Source organism: Arachis ipaensis, chromosome B05 (assembly GCF_000816755.2).
Source record: "Arachis ipaensis cultivar K30076 chromosome B05, Araip1.1, whole genome shotgun sequence".
Taxonomy (NCBI): Eukaryota; Viridiplantae; Streptophyta; class Magnoliopsida; order Fabales; family Fabaceae; genus Arachis; species Arachis ipaensis.
In genome coordinates, this window is record NC_029789.2 from 16,133,652 (window position 1) to 16,154,995 (window position 21,344).

At 34.5% G+C, this 21,344-nt stretch overlaps 1 protein-coding gene across 1 annotated transcript; it reads right to left on the minus strand.

The window, feature by feature from the left end:
* On the minus strand, positions 11,289–16,850 carry LOC107640250 (swi5-dependent recombination DNA repair protein 1 homolog). Its single transcript, XM_016343787.1, has 3 exons — positions 16,319–16,850; positions 15,432–15,697; positions 11,289–11,453 (listed from the first exon to the last, which is right to left on the minus strand). Exons 1-3 carry the CDS (start codon positions 16,848–16,850, stop codon positions 11,289–11,291), a joined length of 963 nt encoding a protein of 320 aa, XP_016199273.1.

Below are 21,344 nucleotides of genomic sequence, written 5' to 3' on the forward strand. Positions count from 1 at the left end.
TCATTATATAAATATTATTAAAATTAAAGTTATTTTTTAATATATTTTAATAATATTTTTTCTATTTTAAATTAAAATCTTCATTGTCTCTCCCTGTTTTTTCACATATAATTTAACAAGGGTAATGAGGTAAAATTTTCTAAACTTTCACGGTTTATTTACTTCTAGATCGCACTAAATTAACTTTATTTTATTTTCTTTCGCTGATAACTAATAAGCAATTACCGTTAATATTTCTTAGATAGATAACTTTTCTTTTCTTTTTCACATAACTCATGAACATGTCAACGAACATACTATTCTATTACCTTTTGAAATATGTGCGAATATTTTTGTCATTTATAAGGCAATCGAATTTAAATATCATTAAGTTTTTGAATCTTGATAGAATTTTAGGATTTAGAATTTTAGGGTAGGGTTTAGAATTTTAGGGTGCGGGTAGGGTTAGGATTGAGAGATTCTCAACTCGCGAATAGAGTAGGGTAGAGTTTTAATAAAATTTTCAATCCGCGGGTAGGGTTAGGGTAGGGTCCAAACCCTACTCTACCCATTGCCAGCCCTACTTCAGACTGCTTTTGTTCACACTGAGAGAGAGAGGGACACAAAAATATAAAATCGTATTTGACAGGGAAGATGAGACAATGTATCTAGAGACACTGGATTAGTGTATTTTGTGTCTATTCTGACATACAGAAAAGACACAAAGACACTAACAAGAGACACAATTTATTTTTTATTTTTTTATTATTCTTGTTAATTTTTCATAATTATATTTTTTTATTATTATATTTTTCATCTCAAATTTTTTAATGAAAAAAATGAGAATAAATTAAGTTTTTATAATTTATTCTAGTTAATCACCAAATAGAATACAAAAATATAAAATTTTGTATCTCTGTCCCTTATGTCTTATTCTCAGTATCTTCTCCCATCATATTCTAAAAAATAAATGCAGCCTAATAGTCATATGTTATGTACATAACATATTTTGTGATTTATTAAAGTTAAATAACATCGTTTTATTAATTATTTAGCGTCAAAACTAAAGTAATATTGTTTTATTTAGTTCAAGTGAAAAGATATCTGTCAAATTATTCTCGATGTAATGAGTAATTCAACGGAAAGAAAATGTGATAAATAATAACTAAAATTTAATAAAAAAGATCGATAATGTTAGAGAGATAAAAAATAATCTATCAAACAATCTAAACTTATTTTATTTAGCATTTATTTATTGTATGATGCATTAAATAAAGTTAAAAGTAATGAATTTTGACAGCTTTTTGTTAATATTATTTTATTACCAAATATTTTTAAAATAGTATATTGAAATTGAATAAAAAAAAAAGCATTATACTTTTTATCTAATTTCTTTATATAAGGACTCACTCAACCTAATTTATCCACACCATAGTTCAAAAATTGAATCGAAGAAAATTACTTAATATTCTACCAAATTTTTCGATACAAGAGAGGGACTTCGGATTCACTCAATCTCACTTGTCCATATTATAGTTTTATCATGAAACTAACAAATATTTTGGCACTCCTTTGATTTTTCTGTGACGGCTACAATAATTTAGAAGGTATTTATAACTTTTTATTAGGTCAAAATAAATTCTAAGTCCACTAATATAAAATCCAATCTAATATCTAAATTAGAAAAAACTAAAATATATGGNNNNTAAAATCTAATCTAATAATTAAATTAACAAAATTAAAACATATAAAATTAAATTAAACATTTTTAATATTTAAAAATATAAATTAATAATTATTAAATAATATTTAAACTATTCATATCACGAACATTTAAAATATGTATTAGAATAAAAAATTTTACGGTATAACTAGAGTTTTAAACATTTTTCGATGAAACGGCCAATCTTAAAAATTATTTTGAGGTTTAACTCAAATAACATTGAAATGAATTCATATATATTTTTAAAATTCTTATTCAGCAAAAGTGGCAGCAATTTAATGCAAACTTACTAATTTGGGTTTGCATGTTGGATTTAGATTGGATAAATCTTGCTGGCATGCAGGTAAAAGTCTGGTCTAGTGTACATACAATAAATGTGTTAAAATATTCAGCTTTTTTTTTTTCAAAAGAAAAAATACAATTTATTGTGTGTTTATTACTTTATTTACATAATTTATTCGGGAGATTGATTTTCACAAGTTATTGATAAATAAATAATAACTTTCTTTGTAAAAAAAAAAAAAACCCCCTCTAACCTGTCTTTTATGAACTATCCATAAAGAAGTTAATTTGACTGTTAAAAAGGAGGAGGGGAAATTATGGGTACAAATAATGCAAAATTAGTCAATTTGGTCTAGAATTCAAAGATAGAAAGTCAACCCTTAAGTTGTTTTGTGGCATTGTTTGTTTCTAATGCCGAAAGCAAATAGAGGAAAGGAAGAGGCCAAGGCTTTCGGCCCCCATCAAAAGCCAAAACTAAAGATAGATTACCAGTAGACTTCTTTCCAATTTAGATTTTCTGTTTAGGCCAAATTGAGGCCTGTTTCCCAACTACTCAAAATAAGAGCAAAAGAAAAAGAAGAGAGGAACTTTGAGGTGCCAAGTGGCAGGTAAAATTGGAATTGAGGTTGAGGTTGAAGGGTAGAAGGCAACATGAAAATGCGTTTCGGCCTTTGGGTTTAACCCAATTTCTGACACAATAACAGAAGATAGGGTGCAAGTGGCACCACTATACTTGGACACTTTTCTTGTCACCACTCACCACTCACCACTCACCCTCCTCAACATCATAAAAGCACAAATTCGTACCCATTTCAATTCCGCCGTTACGCATGTCACATCCGTTACCTTTCTCCGTTTTTCTTTTTTTAAAAACACACTGGCGGTGACGATACATTTGATATTATTGTAAGCTTTTATTACTAATTATTGACACTAACTATTTGTGACTTGTGTATTGAATTTGTACCCTTTTTGTTTATTTATCTCATTTTGAAAATGAACGGAACGAAGGTCTACGGTCAATGAAAAAAGCAACATACAGACAGGGAATATTTGATATCATCATGATATATATGTATATAGTAAGCATCAAAAGCTCATCAAACCCATGAAGATTACAATTTGTCACTTCCAAAAAAGTAAAAAGTTCAATAATAACACAATTAGCCGTTTTTCCTCCAACATTTCTCATCTGCGTACTACTTAGTACTTCTAAATCATCTTGATTAAGAAACATTGCCTCCCTTTTTATTAACTATACAAAAAAATGTAAATTAATTGTCTAGTAGTATTATCAGGATATATATTGTCAGTGTTATACAATTTTAGCGGTTTGAGAATTATGATGTATAAATTTGTCAGAGTGCCTTAGATTAGATGTTGAATGCAATGCGGCACGTAAAAATATAATATATATTTTTTTGAAAAAATAGCTATTATATATCTGCCAAGAAAATTAATCCAGGGGGAGAGAACCTATGTTTCGTAACGGTAGATATAGCTCTTGTGCCTATCATGGTACGCTAGGTGGTGCTGCCAATATTATATATTATAATATTATATACAAATAAAAACAATATTGCAGGATGCAGAGCGAAAAATATATTTGTCTTATACGTTGTATTCTCCATATACTCCATACTAGCAAGTAGCAAGTCAGAAAAGGCTTATTGTAGTTGATCTCCATGGACCATGTATATCATGCAAAAAAATGTAACCAAATAAAGTTGAAATAATAATAATAATATCTTATCGCTTAAGAAATAATCAAAATGATCGACAAACATGCTCTTCATTGATACTAATAGACGTGCATGCGTCTCTTTCCTTGTTTTAAAAGACGCATCTATGTCTGTGTAGCATGACACTAGTTCAGTACTAGCTACTTCACAGAGAGAGTCATGTGCAATGAATAATTAATGATCCACTTGAATGAATGAAAGGCAAATCATGCATATGTGTGAGTGTGTGTGATCAATGGGGACGTTAGGCCACAGAGACAGAGGTGTCGTTGTCTGCTAGATTAAGTGATTAACCATGCATCCAATGTTTTATATATTTGAGAAAAAGGCCTGGCCTGCTTATGATGTTGGCATTTTCTACAACTGGGATTTTTCACACACTCATAACCATAATTAACCTAGCCCACTTGGGCCCTTCTTGGGCTTCTACCTTATCTGGTCCCCTACCCTCATCCCCCTATGCACTTTCCATCGTTATATCATGAAGTATGAACTAATGCTGCCTATTATCAAAATTTCGTCAAATATTTTAAATTATTTATATTATTTTTACATGAAGAAAAATTCACATAATTAGACATCATCGTTTATTTATGTATTAAATAGTATAGAGAAAAATCTAATAGATCCATACTCATAATCCTGTTGAATTGGCTGAATTCCAAATAATAAATTTGGTATACCAATAATTCATTTTTTTTAGAAGAAAATTGAGACAAGAGTATAATAATGTCCCATGAAGAATACTAATTGCTTTGAATTTGATGAGGTAATTTGGTCTTTCAAGAAACACAAGGTTGCGGTTGCTGAAGCAGATAAACATAAGAAGACAGAGAGGAAGAAAACCGAAAAATGCCAAGAGACGGTTACACGTATGGATTGAGAATCAGAGAGGATCTTTGCTATAGTTCTTTCGGGCCCAAGAGATTGAATCCCAGCCGTTCATGTAACCATCAACACAAGAGGTTGTTCTCTGGTTTAGCGCAAATGTGTAACATGGTGGCTTGCTTGGTCCCCAACGACACGTCTTATCCAGCCAATCAATATTGTTTTGTTTCATCCACAAGATTGTGACTGCGGTCCCACCTATTAATTTCAATGTTCTATACGGTAGTATTTGTTTCTACTAACTGAGATTGGAGATTGGAATTGTTGTAGGGATTAAAATTTCGGAAACTCAACACTAAATTTTAATAATATTTTTATTTAATTTTTTAAATTTTAAATTTATTTTTTAATTTTTATATTTATTTTAAACCAAACATAACTTAATCCATGATATTTTATATTAAATATCCCGACACTTGCTTAAGCGGACTAGTGAGCTAACCACTAGACCAACCCAACTTGGTTTTATTTTTTGTTTTATTGATGAGCCGCATCATGTTCTGGGCCAGAGCAATGTTGGGCTTATCCATTGGAAGCTGGAGCCCGATTTAAAGTTGGAGTCCCCTACTGACTAGAGAGTTACATAACGCTGCTCATTTTGGCAGAGCAGCACAGACTGCCACTATGAAAACTCCGTTCATTTATTTATTGCAATTTTAAATTACCTACGTCGGCCGTTATTACTTTTATTTATATTTTGTGAATTAATTACTAGATAATATTAGATCATTTCTCATTAAAAATATCTTTATACACATATTTAAAAATTATTAAATTATTTAACATATTTAATTAAATTATTTCATATAATATATATTTATTCATATTTCAGTTATTACCTTCATATAAACTTCTGTATTTAATGCCGTGACTCCTCATGTGATTTTATTATTTTTCATTTATGATTACTTTGCCTATTTGCGGTTCATAGTCATTTATTGTCAAAGCACTTGTTCAATTTTTTTCCCTTGCTAAAGTTCATCCAAATTTCGTGGTGCAATGCTTGGGTTTACGAATTTTATAAATACATTGGGCCTCCTAGATGGGAGATGGACCTAAAAAAACGTTTCAACCTTAATAAGATATGACTAATTAGTAATTACTAGCATCTCGCCCCGATAATAATATATAATAATAATAAAGAAATGAGTATTCATTTCGATACATACGAGTACAACATAAAATATTTCTATAAAATTATCTCATAACGTATTATTGATGGATGATGGAAAGGTATATTTTTGTTAAAATATTCAAAATGATATTCCAACATAGTATTCATAGATGTGCATGCATGGCATGGCTATAATTGAACTTCAATTAAAGCACGAATATCTTTCAATTTGTTATAATTCAGTAGTTGTTTTATGTAACAGTGATTTTAAGCTTTTGGCTTGCCTCGCAATGTTTGCCAACGGAGCAGATGAAATAATAGTCACCACAATTGTTTAACGTCAAAGTGGTGTTTCCCATGAAGTATTGAGCTAGAGTATTTTTCATCGAGCAATGATCGTAGTCCTCTTTCTCAACCTGCACCACTGTGTTCAACCCAGGTTTGTAATTGAACACTACAAGTTTTATTAGTTAGTTCTTCAGTAAATTTAATTTCCATAAGTATATAGTAGCTAAAAAATAGAAATACAATAGATATTACGCACAAAGTTTGTCACCAACACAAAATTTTCTCTTCTTGGCCCAGTCGTTGTAGAAACCAGTGTATTTAGGCAGAATCCAACCCAAATTGTCTCCTACAATGTGCACCGTCTTGTGTGAACTCACGGAAACAATGCACCCAATCATGACAAGCATGAAGAAACTAAGGTACAATTTGGAACTCATTTTCTTTCAAATTTAAAACTTCGTATTGTATTTGTGTTTTTGTTTCTTTGATCAACGCTTGGTGTATGAACGATCCAAGGTGGGGTTGTATGGTACCTTTTAATAGTTGCAGTAACTAGCTAAAATTGGCTTCATTACGACTATTTTTGGCCAAGTTAAAAAACTAAATTATGATAACATCAGTAACATAAATTTGTTTGAGATGAGTTTTCTATCTAATTTCTGTTTGAATTAGGTGACGAGAAAGGAGCTTGCCAATGATGTTAGCATATTTACATTTCATTGGATAAAAATAATATCAATATCAACAGCTTTTCATGAGTTAAACAAGTTGGTTTGGTAGATTAAAAACACGATGAGTGAAGGTGAGAGCAAGAGCGAGGGTTTGAGCGCGTAATAACCTAGGTCATGCCGTCGAAAGAGATAAAGAGTGTAAGATTTTTTATTTTTAAAAATTAAATAATAAATTATTTAATAATTTATTTTTTAATTAATATTCTACCTAAACCCTAATTCCCAAATCAAAATTCTAATTGACACTAACCCTAACCTAACACTCATCCTCACTCCCTTATCATCAATACCGCCATCCACCTCAAAGCCTTCATCACACACACACACAGAGCTTTTCCTCACTCATAAAAGAAAGAGAGAACGGAGAGTGCAGAGAAAGGAGAAGGGAGATCGCATCCAGCTCGTGTCGTGTTCTGCTCCGTCCAGCCTGAAACATCGCCGCCCCGCCGCGTCCAGCTCGCCGTTCCGTTGTGGAACCCTAACCTAACCCGCATGCACCGTTGCTGAAAATGGAGGGGAAGGACGCGCGAGAGGGAGCCGCGTCGCTGGGTTGACATCGTTGAGCTTCCACGGCCGCTGCCGGCAAGCTTTGAAGAGAGCGGAGCTTGAGAAGAGAGAGAGATCGACGGAGGGAGTTTCTGTTTGCGCGGCCGTGCCTCCACTGCCGCAGATTCGTCGCCGCCTCCACTACCTTTACCACCATTGATGTCGTCCTCCGCTGCTGCCATAGTCGCCGGTGAGTTGCACGCCGTCATTGGAGTCGCCGTTTGGTGCAGAATTTACACTCCACAACTATGGCAAGTACACCGAGTCGTACCAAGTAATAAACTCAGGTGAGTGAATATTGATCCCACGAGGATTAACGAATTAAGCAAACAATAGTCAATTGATTATTCTAGTCAGACAATCAAAATTTAGGATTTAAATAGCAAATAACATAAAGATAGAGAATTAAATAAAAGCAAACTAAAATTGGTTAAGAAAATAATATGATAGAGATAGTTAAGGGTGTTAGGGATATTTAAATTTTTGGATTAATATTCAATGTCAACTACCTTGATCATGCAAAGATTATGTTTTTGGCAAACCCCAAGTGATTAAATTTCTATTCCTAGGTAATCCAATCTCCTCTAATGCAACCAACTATCAATCCTTTGATCACTCAATTGCATTAGAGGCTGAAGTTCAAATTCTGATTTATAAAGGACGCAACCCTAAGAACCCCAAAGCATAATGCAGTTATATGTCACGTACCAAACTAAGTCCAGATAATTAGGAATTATGAGAAATTGGTTTCAAGCTTTAATTCTAATGATATAACTTTTTCAAACTCAAATAAAATTCAAGTAGAATTAGAGTTATTTTCCAATAATCACTAATCCCTAAGATGAAGAACGAAACCAATTCTTAAACAATAATCAAAGCATTAATTAAGAGTAGAAGAACAAATAATTATTAATCCATCAAAATAAATAGAGCTCCTAGCCTTAGCAATGGAGGATTAGTTGTCCATAGTGTAGAAAATTCCAAATCCTAATCTAATGTAAAACCTAAAACTAATGAAGAGTGTAAGATGGAAGAGACAGAGAGTGAATGCGTGCTCTTGGGGAGGAAGGAAGTCCTCTATTTATAGTAAAACCTCTAAGACTAAACCTAGAATTCAAATTCAAACTAAATCAACACAAAATAAAATCTAAATCGAATCAATCTTTTTTTAATGACTCTTTGACTAACTAATAATCTTCCTTGTAATTTAAGCTTGGTGTCTTCAAATCTTCATTAATTATGAAGATTTCTCGGGTCCGGGAATGTTGTAGGCATTCGATGCCACTTTGGTGGCGTTTGACGCCACTTTTTATGCAATTTTGCACTTTATTACTTCTTGTCTGGAGCCAAAAACCGGCGTTTGGCACCAGGAGTCCCAAATGAAATGGTGATGCTGGACACAGTTTGGTTCTAAACGCTAATGTCGCGGTGTTTAGCGCCATAATGCCAGAGAAAACATATAGACTATTATATATCGTTGAAGAATTATGAAAGTTATTTTTCTAATACTACTAGAACTGCCTCAATTCGAACTCTATAGCTCAAGTTATGCTCATTGGAGTGTGAGGAGGTCAGGGTTTACAACATCCACAAATTCTATTTGCACTTGTCTTCAATTCTTGGTTCCTCCTTGTGCTTTTGCTTCTCTTTTCCTAAAATTTCCCTAAAATAATCATGAAACTAAGAAAATCAAAGTACTAATATAATAGTCTTGAAAATCATATAATTACTAAGCAAAAGTCATGAATTTTCTATGAAACATGCCCAAGAAAAGTGCTTAAGATGCTGATGCATCACAACACCAAACTTAAGCTCTTGCTTGTCCTCAAGCAAGTAAAGAATCATGGCATAATCTTCAAAATCTTAAAGCTTGAAATGCAAAGGGTGAATGGTAGCAATTCAAATGATTTTGGTTAGCCATTTCAGTTATGCACAATTCAACACAAATGGTTATAATATTTCGAGACCTCTATTCAGATTAGATTATGGGATCCTTCCTTGAATCATCACCTTGAAGCAAGCTTATTTACTTTCCTTGCACATTTTCTTTTTTGTTGGGCGCTTTGCACCTTGAGCCTAGCTGTGACTTTAAGTGCTTTGTTTTCAAGTATTACCACTTGATACATAAGCACCACAAGCACTTGATTGGGGGATCTTTGAACTGATTTTTCTTTTGATATTCCCCATCAGTGGTGCTCAGAGCCTTTGGCTTTCTCTTTCTTTGGGGGTGGGGTGCTTTAAACCTTGAGCCTAGCCGTGACTCTAAGTGCTTTGTTTTCAAGTACCACTTGATATATAAGCACCATAGGCACTTGACTCGGATGCTCTTTGAGCTTATTTTTCTTTCAAATTCCTTAGTCAGTGGTGCCCAGTGCCTTTGCCTTCCCTTCCACCCCTTTATTATTATTATTCATTAGAATTTGTTTCTCCAAGGCTTTCTTAATGATACAAATCCCATTATAGTCCTCTAAACTGAGACCTTCAGCAATTTGACTCAGTAAGTGTTGAACAATTCAGTTAGTTTGGCCTTTCAAACTCATATTGTCATGCTCTCTATATTCAACACCTTATTTTTTTTGTCTCTTTCTTACTAATAGAATAGTTTTAAAAATTATATAATTACTAACAAAAGTCATGACTTTTCTATAAGAAATGCTAATGAAAAGTGCTTAAGATGCTCACACATCACTGTTCTATCACCGTCACTACCAGGGGCCACCGTCGCCGCTGTTTTGGTCGCGGTGGTCGAATCTGCCACTGCTGGAGCTCGCTGGAGTCAACCGTTGGCGTTGCGGTTGCTCGGTTCTTGGTTCTTTCTCGATATATTAAGTTGTTCTTGCGTTGGAACTCTTGCCGTTAGTATTTTGTTATAGTTTGTTAAGGATTTTACGACGTTAATGTCTCAGGGTCTAGTTATTATGACTACTGCATATGGTGTTTGATGACTCCTGCTAATACGGGAGCGGTTGAAAGTGTTGCCGCCGCCGCTATGAATTGAAAGAAAAAGGGGCTTTGACGCGTTTGGTTTTGAGAGTTTCGGCGAGTTGAGGTATGGGCATTTTTTAAAATTCAATTTACTTTTAAGAGTTGTTATAAGTTAATAATAGTATAATAAACATATTTTTATGATTATGTGAGTCTTATAAATTGAATTGAACTGTTTGGATGGATGTGATTATTTATCTTATTGATTTATTGAATTATTGAGGAAGCTGGTTATTCTAATTTGTTGTTTTAGTTTGTTGAGTTGGTCGTTGTTGGACTGGTTTCTTGAATTTGGCTTCTGGATTATGATAGAATGATTTGAGAATTTGAGAATTGGTTTGTTTGATTTATTGGAAATGATTATGAGAATTGGATATGATTTGAGATATGAAAATGGTTTGATTTTTAATTAGTTTGATTTTATAAATGTTTTGATATTAGAAATAGTTTTGATTTATTGAAAATGATTTTGCTGTTGGAATTGGTTTGATTTATTGGAAACAATTTGAAAAGAGTTTGAGAAATGTATTTATTGGTATTACAGTTATTATCTTTATATAAAACATCTGTATTCACTATTTTGTGCCATGACTAATCATGTGATTTTATTATTTTTCGTTTACGATTACTTTGCCATTTGGTGTTCATAGTCATTTATTGTCAAAGCACTTATTCATTTTTTTCCCTGCTAGAGTTCTTCCACATTTCGTGGTGCAATGCTTGGGTTTAATTCATTTTATAAATACCTAAAAGAAACCTTACATTCTTTGCTATAGTTCTTCCACATTTCCTTGCTTGATTATTCGTTTCATACGAGTACAACGTAAAATATTTCTATGAAATTATCTCATAACGTATTATTGATGGATGACGAAAAGGTATATTTTTGTTAAAATATTCAAAATGATACTCCAACATAGTATTCATAGATGTGCATGCATGGCATGGCTATAGTTGAACTTCAATTAAAGCACGGATATCCTCCAATTTGTTACAATTCAGTGGTTGTTTTATGTAACAGTGATCTTAAGCTTTTGGCTTGCCTCGCAATGCTTGCCAACAGAGCAGATGAAATAATAGTCACCACAATTGTTCAACGTCAAAGTGGTGTTCCCCATGAAGTACTGAGCCAGAGTCTTCTTCATCGAACAATGATCGTAGTCCTCTTTCTCAACCTGCACCACCGTGTTCAACCCGGGTTTGTAATTGAACACTGCAATTTTTATTAGTTAGTTCTTGAATAAATTTAATTTCCATAAGTATATAGTAGCTAGAAAATAGAAATACAATAGATATCACGCACAAAGTTTGTCCCCAACACAAAATTTTCTCTTCTTGGCCCAGTCATTGTAGAAACCAGTGTATTTGGGCAGAATCCAACCCAAATTATCTCCTACAATGTGCACCGTCTTGTGTGAACTCACGGAAACAATGCACCCAATCATGACCAGCATGAAGAAACTAAGGTACAATTTAGAACTCATTTTCTTTCAAATTTAAAACCTCGTATTGTATTTGTGTTTTTGTTTCTTTGATCAATGCTTGGTGTATGAACGATCCAATGGTGGAGTTGTATGGTACCCTTTAATAGTGGCAGTAGCTAGCTAAAATTGGCTTTATTATGGCTATTTTTGGCCAAGTTAAAAAACTAAATTATGGTAACATCGGTAACATAAGTTTGTTTTGAGGTGAGTTTCTTACCTAATTTTTATTTGAATTAAGGTGACGAGAAAGGAGCCTGCCAATGATGTTAGCATATCTACATTTCATTGTGCCTATGCATTTTTAACAACACTCTGCTTTTCGTTAATTAGGGGCGTATCCTAATCGAACTAATTAACCGAAACCTATGATCACTATGGCAAATTGGTAATGCTATTCTAAAATTGTTTTATACTTATACAATTGTTTTACTTTTAGACCGCTTTTGGTTTTGAAAATAAAACAAGATAGAATATTGAGAATAAGAAGTTTAATTTACTCTAATTTTTTTCATACAAATTTTTTTTAAAAATATAATGATAAAAAATATAATTATAAAAATTTAATAAATATAATAAAAGAGAATAAAAAAGAAGTTGTGTCTCTTATTAGTATTTTTCTATCTTTCTTGTTAAAAAAAAATACAAAATACACTAATTTAATGTCTTTAGAAATATTGTCTCTGTCCATATCTTTTCTGTCAAATATGATTTTGTGTCTCTATCTCAGTGTCTCGTACCTATAAACAAATACATCTTTAATGCACTCAAAATCCAGAAGTCTCTTTCCACTAATAATATTGATAAAATTAAATGCAACAAGAGTGGTAAAAAGAAGGCAACAAAACAAATTAAATATATTTTTCTACCATAATAATGTTAGAGAACTAACACTATAGCAGTCTATTTCAACTACCATTATAACAAGTTGTTAAATGCAGTGGCAGAACCAGAAATTTCATAAGAGGGGGCCAATTAAATACAAAATAAATTAAAATATAATATAACAAAAAATTAACAAAATATGATTTGTAGCATATATATCAAAGGAATAATTATATTATATAAAAGTCAATATCCAACTATATACTTTAAGATTTTGGTATTTTTAAACTTGCTCGACGATGCTTCAAGGAACTAAAATCATCAATTATCATCTCTGAAGTGAATTTTGAAGCAATCTCCTTTTCAATATATACAATCATATAATATGCTAAAAATTCATCTTCCATCTTGTTTCGAAGCCTTGTTTTAATAATCTTCATAGTTGAAAAAGCCCGTTCAGTTGTTGCTGTTGTCACAGGAAAAGTCAAAACAAGACGAATTAATCTATCAATTAAAGGATACTGAAGATTGTGGTAGGCTTAGAGAAGGGGGGTTGAATCTATGCCTTCTTTTTAGTTGCTGTTATTACCCTTTTTAAACAAACTTTCAATTCGGGTTCTGTTTGAACTCAGTAGCGGAAATTTATGAGACAATTTATTTTTGTCTCATGAATATCAGAAAACAGAACTCAGCAGAGAAGAGAAAAGCTAACACCAGCATGTATCCTGGTTCGGTTGCCTTGTGCTATGCAACCTACATCCAGTCTCCTCCACAACTATGGAAAAATTTTACTATAGTTAACAGTATTACATACACCAATTTCACAGGATTGACCCAATCCTTTCACACTCAAGTTCTAACCTAACTTGACATTGGCTATGCTAATACCTAACTATTCACTCTTAGTGATAACCCAACTAAGAAAGGGATACCTCACAGGTACAAGATACAAGACATAAACACACCTAAAGAAATCTGAAAATGACTCTAGGCTTTTCTCTCAAGTATTTCACTCAACCTTTTTCCACTCATGGCTTTTACTTGAGCTTTCTCACAATGCCTTTTCTCACAAGAAATTACAGAAAGATAAACATAGAAAAGTACATTACAATCTGTAAAACATGAAGGAGATTGACTTCATCAGCAGCCTCTTTGCTATTTGCAAAACCAGATTCGCAAACCTCAGATACAGTTCTTTAGTATTGGCCGAATGCTTCTTTGAAAGAAAGCATTATCCAAGTAGAGGAACTTCTTTGCAGAACACTATTCTCAAACTCTGGTTTTCTCTCTTTGGTTTCTGAATGAACAGAAAGTCATCTTTTATCTCCTTGCATGTTGCTTGGTTCTTCTTCCAAGGTCAACACCTTGAGCCTTGAGCTTCACCAACCCACTGATTCACTTTTTCTCCTAAATCCTCAGAATGGACACTTTCCTTCTGATTTTATCACCTTGACCGAAAGCCATATAGCAGCAACCATAGAGATCTTCCAATGGTCAACTTGATCTGAGCCCTTGAAAACCAACTTGGTCCCCAAGTCTTGTTTAAGACTGTAGATACACAGCAGAGAAGAACAGAAATCCTCTTTCCTTTGTATCCCATTTCGGATAGAGCAGAGAGTTGGGAAGAAGAGATGTAACCGAGTTGTATGTATGAGGAAAAGATTTACCTATAACCTAAGCTTGATTTGGTTTGGATTTTCTGATTTAGATTTCTGTGTTTCAGGCTTAATCCTTCTCTCTCTTGCTTCTTTGGTGACTAGCTTGGTGAAGAAGCTCTCTCTCTTTCTCTTTCTTACTTTTCTGAAGTTCTGATTTGACTTAGTCAGAGAGGAGAGGAACATTGCACATTGAAAGAGTGAAGACTTCAATCTTACAAGAGAAGCTTTGTGGGATGGATACGGGCTTGGATTGGATTTTCATTAAGCAACCCGTTTTGATTTCTTTGGCTTTGTTTCTTTTGGGCTTCTGATTTTTGCTTTCAGCCCACCAACCTTGCTGATTGCTTTTCATTCCATTTGGGCTATGAAATTTTGGCCTACAACAATAAACAATTAGTAATAAGTAAATATAATTAATCAACACTAATTATTTATTTTGCCCAAAAATAATGTTTATCATCACTAATTAATTTAGTTAATTTCTTAACTCAACAATCTTTCCCTTGATGACAAACAAGATTTAAGTAATAATCAAAAAGGAAATAAATTGAGTAAGGTATAGAAACTCCCTTTGATTTTTGTCATTTGCTCTTATGTTGCTCCCCCTTTCCTTTTCAAGATTAGCTCTCCCTGAATTTGTGCTTTCCTCTTTGTTCCTATTTTTCTTTGATCTTAAAGAGAGCACAATAAAGGGCTAAAATACATTTATCTTGGCTAAGGGATATCAGATAAGCAACATCACATAATCAGCCCAACATCAAGCTAATATCATCAGCAAAATGATTCAGCATGTGAAATCAAGTATTAATGCAGCAAAAATCCCAAAAGAAGTACTAGGATCTATCCTATTGCTATTACTCCCCCTTTTGTCATCAAGGGTGGATAATAAGCAAGATCAACAAAAAATTAAAGTCTTGCATCCTGCAGAAATGAGTTAGCTCATAGTGCAAAGTACTGACTAAACTACCAAAGGTGCAGCAATATCTAGAGTTATTACAGTCATCCAAAATGAAACAGTTCAAAAGTAGCTAAAGAAACAGAATTCATGAGACAAAAAGAGAGCAGCAGCAACAGTTTTATGAGACAAATCCTAGGCATCAGAACCATTCCCCTCCGAAGCAGCCTCCTCTTCAACATCAGTGGCAATGTCTTCATCATTTTGAAAGTTATCAATGAATGTCATGAGCACAGCCACCCTATCCCTTGATTTCTTCAGGAAGTTCTCATGCTTGCTGGCCAGTTTCCTTTGTTCTTTGCTCATTTCAATCAAGTGATTTGATTGGGAAACAAACTCTTGAGCGACATCCTTGACCATATTCAGCAGAGCAGATTTCTTTCCAGTGGAGATGGAAGTACCCTCAGTGGAAGGAGCAGGAGAATCCTCAGGTATAAAATCATCATCTTCATCATCTAGGACAACTCTTTCAGATCTAGTGGGTCCTTTGTTCTGTTTCACTGAACCACCCCCCTTTAGGTATGAATGTCTATTTTCATAATTCTCATTGGTCAAGTCAACACCAAAATACTCAAATATGCAAGTTAGAAACATGCCATAAGGAAGTGCTTTGTCCTTTTCAGTCCTAACAGAGTCAAACATATATCTAACCATCAAGTATGCAAATGAAATTTCAGTTTTGGTGAGAAGGGCATATAAAACAAGAGTATCAGTGTAGGAAACCCTTTGATATGAGCCGCTTTGAGGCAGAATAATGTGGTTGACCATTCGGTGCAATTGAGCACGCTCATATCCTAGGGCTTTGTGAGTGGATGTAATGCCATCAATTAGAGAAACATGTTCACAGATGTGTGCCAATGCATCATGATAAGAAATTCCAACACCTTCATCCCACTTAACCGAAGTGTAAGCACAAGGCCCAACATCAGTGTACTTCAAAGCATCACTGATAGTTTTATTATTTAAAACTATGTCTCGGCCCTTTACATATGAGTGAGCAGTGCCTTCATGATAAGTCATGTTTGCATAAAATTCTTTGACCAACAAGGGATAAACAGGCTTTTTGATGTCAAAAAGGTGATTCCAGTCTAGAAAAATCAAGTTATCAACAAATGGAAAACCTTTTCTTTTCAAAGATGGCAAATCAGCGAGAAAAGAGGGACATAGGGTACGATACTGGATAACCCCTTCAAAAAAATCATTGTTCATGGCAGATTTGAATCTATAAGGGTTATAGTTCGAATGAGAAGTCAAAAAGTGAGCTTTGTGATCAAAAGGGTCAATGTCTGGTTCTTTAACTGACTTAAGAGGAACTCGAGTTTTACCTCTTTGAGAACGTGATGGAACAGACCTAGACTTTGGTTGTGTAGACTCGGGTGGAGGTTCTGGTGTGGCTGGTCGCTTCCCCTTGGATGAACTCGGTTTCGATGACCCTGGCTTGGATGGAGGTTCTTTCGTCTGTGGTGTCTTCTTGGCGGAAGGAGTAACCCTAGAGGGATTCTTGGTTCGTGCCATGGGATCACACCGAGGAGGAGAGGTAGGAGGAGAAGGAGATGGAGTGAAGGTTCGGTCGTGAGAGCGGGTTGAGGGCTTTGTGAGAGGCTTGAAGATTTTTTCACGAGGAGGCTTTTTAGCAATGGTTTTCTTCCTCATTTGGTGATATTTAGGCTTTTGAGGGAAGAGAAGCCATAAAGAGAGTGGGAAGAAACTGAAGAATTTGAGGAGAAGTTATGGAGGGAAGAGAGGGAGTGTTGGTAACCGTACCCCAAAAGTAGATTTCCAAAACCATGCAACTGCATCACCATTTGAAAAGACTTGAAAAGGCATGACCTCATAAAAGAAAGATTTTATTTGATTTTAAAATAAAACTAGAAATTAATTTTAAATTTTGAAATAAAACCAAAAAATAAATCAAACTGAAAATCCTTTTGGATAAAAATTAAAATCCTTTCAAAAGATATTTTAATCACACAGCCCATCAAAAAAAATAATCCTAACAAAAAATTGTGACATTCATATATGGGCCCAGGGATAGTTGGATTTAATGGAAACACATTGGACCACTCTAGTTCTGATTTTTGAAGATGGTCCAAATCATTTTGCACTTGAAATAAGCCCAGATCACGCTGATTAAGGGGGAACGCTCTTCTTCTGCCCAGAATTGTCTCATACCTGTTCATGAGAAAAAAAAGCTCCAGCAAACACATTAGCATTTTTCAAAATAAAGAATCATAACTCAAAATACCTAGACAAGTCCTAAGCATACAGAATCTGTCCTCAGCAAGTGGTTTTGTAAAAATATCTGCTAATTGCTCTTCTGATTTAACAAATTGAATAATAATATCACCCTTTTGGACATGTTCTCTTATTGAGTGAAATTTTACTTCAATATGCTTAGTCCTAGAGTACAAAATTAGATTTTTAGAAATATTAATGGCACTCATATTATCACACATTAAGGGAATATTTTCAGCCTTTAATTTGTAATCAGCAAGCTGTGTTTTTAACCATAAAAGCTGAGAACAACAAGAAGCAGCAGCAATATACTCAGCCTCTGCAGTGGATAAAGCCACAGTTGGCTGTTTCTTACTGGACCAAACATTCAAGGACTTCCCAAGGAAGCAACGTAAGCCTGAAGTGCTTCTTCTATCAACTCTATCGCCAGCAAAATCTGCATCACAATAACCAACTACAGAAAAATCATCAATCTTAGGATACCAAAGACCGAAACTGGATGTGCCATGAATATATCTAATGATCCTTTTAACTGCAGAAAGATGTGACTCTTTTGGTTTGGATTGGAACCTAGAACACAATCCAACACTTTGCACAATGTCGGGTCTAGAGGAAGTTAAGTACATAAGAGAACTGGTGCACGAAATTGTGATCATCAATGGCGCCATAAACATGGTATGCTCAATTGTAATCTCAACTCTTTATCACAACTTCGCACAACTAACCAGCAAGTGCACTGGGTCATCCAAGTAATAAACCTTACGTGAGTAAGGGTCGATCCCACAGAGATTGTTGGTATGAAGCAAGCTATGGTCATCTTGTAAATCTCAGTCAGGCAGATTCAAATGGTTATGGAGACTAAAACCCCAAAGTGGTCCTTGAGATTGGGCGAGTTACCCATACTTGTCCTTGACTTTCAAAATTCCCTAACAGCATCCCTGACATTTAGCTCCGGGACCCATAGTTGTCCTGCAACCCTTTCCGGCGCCAATTCAGCAAACGGAGGGATGATCTGGCACCTCCAATGCCACGCTGGAGCCAGCAACGGCTAGCTGATGTGGCAAATCTGAATTTTGTACCCAATCTGGTCCCTGGTCCAATTAAAACCCTAAAAGCTAATATCATCCTCTTCATCGCCTGAGCTTTAAACTGCTGCTGCTGATTCCTTCTCAGATCATCCTCTTCATCGCCTCCAGCTCCAGGTAATAACACATACAGAGAATTTTAAGAATATGCATCTTCTTGCAGAGAATTTTTCAATGTTTGGTAGAATCCCTCCGACTTCTCGAAGATTCCCACAATAATCCAAAATAAGTACCTTCAAGAAGGTACATCCTTCAATGCATGCAGGAAGAATTGTGAAACTGTTGGATGATAGATTCAGCTCTTTCACATTGACTAACCAAGGAACACTCCTTTGAAGAAACTCATTTGATACATTGCAGTTTCTGAAATCAAAGTGTTGCTGATTGGAAAACACAACTGAGCTTATTTGCTCCTCAACTTTCTCTTGTGAATGTAACAGCAAACCATCACAGTTTTGAATTCTCAAGCACTTAAGCTCTTTCATCAGAAAAATGCTACTTGGCAACAGAACAATCTTAGAGTGCCACAATTCTAATCTTTCAAGCCTAGTAATATAACGAATTGAAGGTGGGAATTCTTTTATTGGAGTTTATTCTAACTCAAGTTTTGTTAAACTTTCCATCTTCCCTAATATTTCTGGAAAACTCTCAAGACTTGAACAAGACGAAACGCGGAGTTGCTGGAGAGCAGGCAACATAAGGTCTGCAAAACTCCTAAGCTTGCAACAACCCTTTGCATCCAACATTCTAAGTTTATTTAGCAACCCAACTGATTTATAAACTTCAGTTAAGTTCTTACACCAACAGAAAGACAATTCTTCCAAATGTGGGGCAACAGATAAATCAGGTATTTGTTCTAGGTGCTGGCAATTGCTGAAATTCAAAACTCTCAAATTCATAAACTCCTGCCAAAGAAAAAGTAATATAAATCAAATAAATAAGCTTAAAATGGATAAATTAATGTTCATGATTATAAAAAAATAGACTTCTTGTATTGTACTTGCCTTTTGCTTCTGAAAGAAACTAATGAGTGATGATATGGAACTATCTGGTAACCACAATATGGCTATTTCCTTTGGATAAAAATCAAATGGGAAAATTTGTGAAGGATATCCTCTCCATTTAAGCACTTTCAAACTATTTGGAAGATGTTTGGGACTGTCTGAAAAGTCACCTTTATTAATAACAATTGTTCTGAGATTATTCATCTTCATGAATGCTACACCATCCCAATTAAGTTTTTCATCAGCTTTGGGGAATGCTAGCTTGATAATTTCAATTTTATGGCTACCCTTTAGGGTTTACAAAAATGAGTAAATGACGTAAATATCCACTTTCGGGCCCACTTGGTGTGTGCTTGGGCTGAGCATTGAAGCATTTTCATGTAGAGACTTTTCCTGGAGTTAAACGCCAGATTTTGTGCCAGTTTGGGCGTTTAACTCCCACTTTGGTGCCAGTTCCGGCGTTTAACACTGGGAATTCTGATGCTGACTTTGAACGCCAATTTGGGCCATCAAATCTTGGGCAAAGTATGGACTATTATATATTGCTGGAAAGCCCTAGATGTCTACTTTCCAATGCAATTGAGAGCGCGCCAATTGGGCTTCTGTAGCTCCAGAAAATCCACTTCGAGTGTATGGAGGTCAGAATCCAACAGCATCTGCAGTCCTTTTCAGCCTCTGAATCAGATTTTTGCTCAGGTCCCTCAATTTCAGCCAGAAAATACCTGAAATCACAGAAAAACACACAAACTCATAGTAAAGTCCAGAAAAGTGAATTTTAAATAAAAACTAATAAAAATATAATAAAAACTAACTAAAACATGCTAAAAACATACTAAAAACAATGCTAAAAAGCGTATAAATTATCCGCTCATCACAACACCAAACTTAAATTGTTGCTTGTCCCCAAGCAACTGAAAATAAAATAGGATAAAAAGAAGAGAATATACAATGAATTTCAAAAACATCTATGAAGATCAGTATTAATTAGATGAGCGGGGCTTTTAGCTTTTTGCTTCTGAACAGTTTTGGCATCTCACTTTATCCTTTGAAGTTCAGAATGATTGGCATCTATAGGAACTCAGAGTCCAGATAGTGTTACTGACTCTCCTAGTTAAGTATGTTGATTCTTGAACACAGCTACTTTATGAGTCTTGGCCGTGGCCCTAAGCACTTTGTTTTCCAGTATTACCACCGGATACATAAATGCCACAGACACATAACTGGGTGAACCTTTTTAGATTGTGACTCAGCTTTGCTAGAGTCCCCAATTAGAGGTGTCCAGGGTTCTTAAGCACACTCTTCTTTTTGCTTTGGACCTCGACTTTAACCGCTCAGTCTCAAGTTTTCTCTTGACACCTTCACGCCACAAGCACATGGTTAGGGACAGCTTGTTTTAGCCGCTTAGGCCAGGATTTTATTCCTGTGGGCCCTCCTATCCACTGATGCTCAAAGCCTTGGATCCTTTTTATCACCCTTGCCTTTTGGTTTAAAGGGGTATTGGCTTTTTCTACTTGTTTTTTTTTGCAAGCTTTTCACCGCTTTTTCTTGCTTCAAGAATCAATTTTATGATTTTTCAGATCATCAGATAACATTTCTCCTTTTCCTTTCATTCTTTCAAGAGCCAACAATTTTAACATTCATAAACAATCAAATTCAAAAATATGCACTGTTCAAGCATTCATTCAGAAAAATAATAGCATTGCCACCACATCAAGATAATTAAACTGTTTTAAAATTTGAAATTCATGCACTTCTTTTTCTTTTTCAATTAAAAACATTTTTCATTTAAGAAAGGTGATGGATTCATTTTCATAGCTTTAAGG

Bases quoted from the DNA above. Each gene is read 5' to 3' on its own strand.
- LOC107640250 (XM_016343787.1), bottom strand. From the start codon at position 16,850: ATGAGGAAGAAAACCATTGCTAAAAAGCCTCCTCGTGAAAAAATCTTC. The intron at 15,698-16,318 runs GTTTTCCATTTG...GGGGTGGTTCAG, and splicing joins GCCATCTTTGAAAAGAAAAG to TGAAACAGAACAAAGGACCC. The intron at 11,454-15,431 runs GTGCTCATGACA...ACGGTGGTGCAG, and splicing joins AATCAAGGGATAGGGTGGCT to GTTGAGAAAGAGGACTACGA.